At 49.8% G+C, this 2,815-nt stretch overlaps 1 gene segment (V, D, J or C); it reads right to left on the reverse strand.

Annotated features, from left to right (window-relative positions):
- Nucleotides 1–1,556: 1,556 nt before the first annotated feature.
- On the reverse strand, nucleotides 1,557–2,130 carry LOC100957722. The segment is given in 2 exon segments: nucleotides 1,557–1,918; nucleotides 2,055–2,130. Coding segments are annotated over 2 exon segments (408 nt in total).
- Between the last annotated feature and the right edge of the window lie 685 nt (nucleotides 2,131–2,815).

Here is a 2,815-nt window from a genome sequence, read left to right on the forward strand (position 1 = left end):
CTCACAGCAACCTCAAACTCCTGGGCTTAGGTGATTCTCTTGCCTCAGCCTCCAAGTAGCTGGAACTACAGGCGCCCGCCACAATGCCCGGCTATTTTTTTGTTTGTAGTTTGGCCGGGGCTGGGTTCAAACCTGCCACCCTCAGTATACGGGGCCAGCGCCCTGCCCACTGAGCCACAGGTGCCGCCCAGAATTTTAATTTTTCATGGAATATCGTTTTGTACTCTTCGCCACATGATTGTGCAGAGACACTGTGGGCTTGTGGTTAATAATGATGATTTCCTGTGTGCATTGCTGCAAGTCCCCACAAGTCCTGATTCATTAGTGGAACATCCTCTGCAGAGGCTGCAGGGGACACTCTCTGGACCTGCTGTGTGTCCCCTGTGGTGGTGGCTGAGTGAGTGACAGGCTCTAGAACAGACCTGGAGCCTGGTGTAGCCCTGGGGCTGTGGTGACTGGCACAGGCGGAGTCTACAAGATGCTGTGTCTCCTGAGCCTGGCCTGGGTGGATGGGCCTCGTTCCGCCCATTCTATTGTCTCTAGAAGGAGATCTGTTCTTGAACATGAATTTTATGCTCATGGAGCTGAGCAGGCTCAGCGTGTAATTTCAACAAGATCTCAATCTAACATGTTTTGAAGTCAGTGACTCAGGAAGAGCCTCAGACCTTCACCGGCTCATTCACAATTAGAATCAAGATTATGAAAAGGTTCCTGACACCATCAGCTCCTGGGAAATTCACTCAGATCTAGAATGAGATTCCTGCAGTCCCGTGAGGTGAGGGTGGCTATAAACAAAATGACGGATAATAGCAAATGTTGCTGAGAAGGTGGAGAAATTGAAACACACACGTTAGTCCTGGAGATGTAAACTGGCACAGCCTCTTTGGAAAGCAAACATTTTCCTAAAAAGAGTTACTATATCACTCTGAAATGTCACCTCTACTAGACACCCAAGATAAATGAACACATATGCACACCAGTATTTACAGTGGCATTGCTCATAAAATCAAAAGGCTTAGCACCCAAATGCCCAAATGATAAATAGTTAAACCACCTTAGAATATCCATACTGTGGAGTGTTACTTGGCGAAAAAAAGGAATGAAGTACTGATACCACTAAATTACATTTTTATGAAGCACATGTCCAAACAAGTGGAACAATAAACATTTTAATGCATTATTCCCCAAATTATAAAGAAATCAAAAATTGGATTTACAGCTCAAAGTTATAATAATACTGGCTATTAGCATAATAATTGTTCCTTTGTAGAATAATGGAAATATTCGCATTTATATTATAGTGATTGGTTATACAACACTGTACATACTAAAGGAACTGAAGCTTATAAATGTATGCTATTTATGATATGAGTTACACCTTTAAAAGGTGTTTTCAGAAAAACAATAAGAAAGACAGCAAGTCACTGATATTCAAAGATTGCTAACCCTATAAACAGGTCTGTGATCTGAGAATCAGACCCCTGGATGTGAACACTCCAGGGCTGGTCATTGTCAGTCTCTTAGCTGAAGTTTGTCACAGACAATTGTGAGGGTGATCACAGGGGAGCAGGGGCAGGTTTTTGTCTCAGTTCCCCATGAGTCAGGAACGCTGTGTCAGCACTCAGGCTGTAGTCCCATGCTGAACAGTAATAGTCAGCCTCGTCCTCGGCCTGAAGGCCTGAGATGGTCAGGGAGGCCGTGTTTCCAGACTTGGAGCCAGAGAAGCGATCAGGGATCCCTGAGGGCCGAGATGTGCCAAGCATCACAGTTTTGGGGGCACCACGAGAAATCTGCTGGTACCAGCCCACAGCATAACTTCCAACATTGTTGCTGTTTCCAGTGCAGGACAGGGTGACCTTCTCTCCCACAGACCCTGACACTGGGGCTTCCTGTGTCAGTCTAGACTGTGCCCAGGACCCTGGAACAGAAGAGGTGGAGACACAGAGAAGTGAGTCTGGGGTCATTGCCCACCCCATGCTCTCAAAGTAAAAAGGAAAAATCAACTTGGTGTCCCTCCACCCCCTCAAGCAATTCTCCTTCCCAGGGCCCGTCACCTGGGCAGAGAGTGAGGAGGGTGAGCAGGAGAGGGGCCCAGGCCATGGTGGAGATTCCTGCCGGCTCTGATTCCGAGAGACCCACAGCTGCCTCAGAGCTGCCCCTGTCTCTTGTACCTACTTCCCCACTGTGGGGACCTAGGGGCCTTCCATGCAAATCAGATGGCCCTCCCCTCACATGGCCTCCCAGCCCCTGGGCACTGAGGCTTCTCTGAATGAGGCTGGCAGGGCCTGGCCTGAGCCTCCCCAGGGCTGGGGCTGAGATTAAGCAGCCAGTCTGTCCCAGGGGACAGCGAGCACCAGGCCCCCAGCAGGGAGCAGGTGGTTGGTTTCCAGCCGGGCAGCCCCACAGTGCCCCCTGCTGACCCAGGGGTGGATTCTCTCAGGTCTGGGATGTCCAGCAGGGGACCCTGGGGAGAGCACTGGCCTCCCCACCACTAGTCTGCTGCCTTCCTCAGGCAGAGGGACCCCTTCACTGGCCAGTGCCTCCTCCACAGGAAAGCCGTTTACCTCAGCTAAGCCCTGACTTCAGTGCTGGGGCCTCCTTGGCAGTTAAATCTGTGGCCATTTCTTCTACTGTGAATCTGTTCTGAGTGAGTGACACGCCTGTGGTTCAGCTCCACAGAACCTCAAGGACAGTGACAGGCCAGCCAAGAACTGTTAGTTGGAAAGGCCCAGATCCTGTCTTTCTTCTCTCTTCTGTCCACGTTACATTGTGCCTGTTATTTCCCCGTGAAGTGATGCTTCTGTCACCTGACTAT

This window comes from Otolemur garnettii, unplaced genomic scaffold (genome assembly GCF_000181295.1).
Source record: "Otolemur garnettii isolate 467f Iridium unplaced genomic scaffold, OtoGar3 scaffold00447, whole genome shotgun sequence".
In the NCBI taxonomy this organism is placed as follows: domain Eukaryota; kingdom Metazoa; phylum Chordata; class Mammalia; order Primates; family Galagidae; genus Otolemur; species Otolemur garnettii.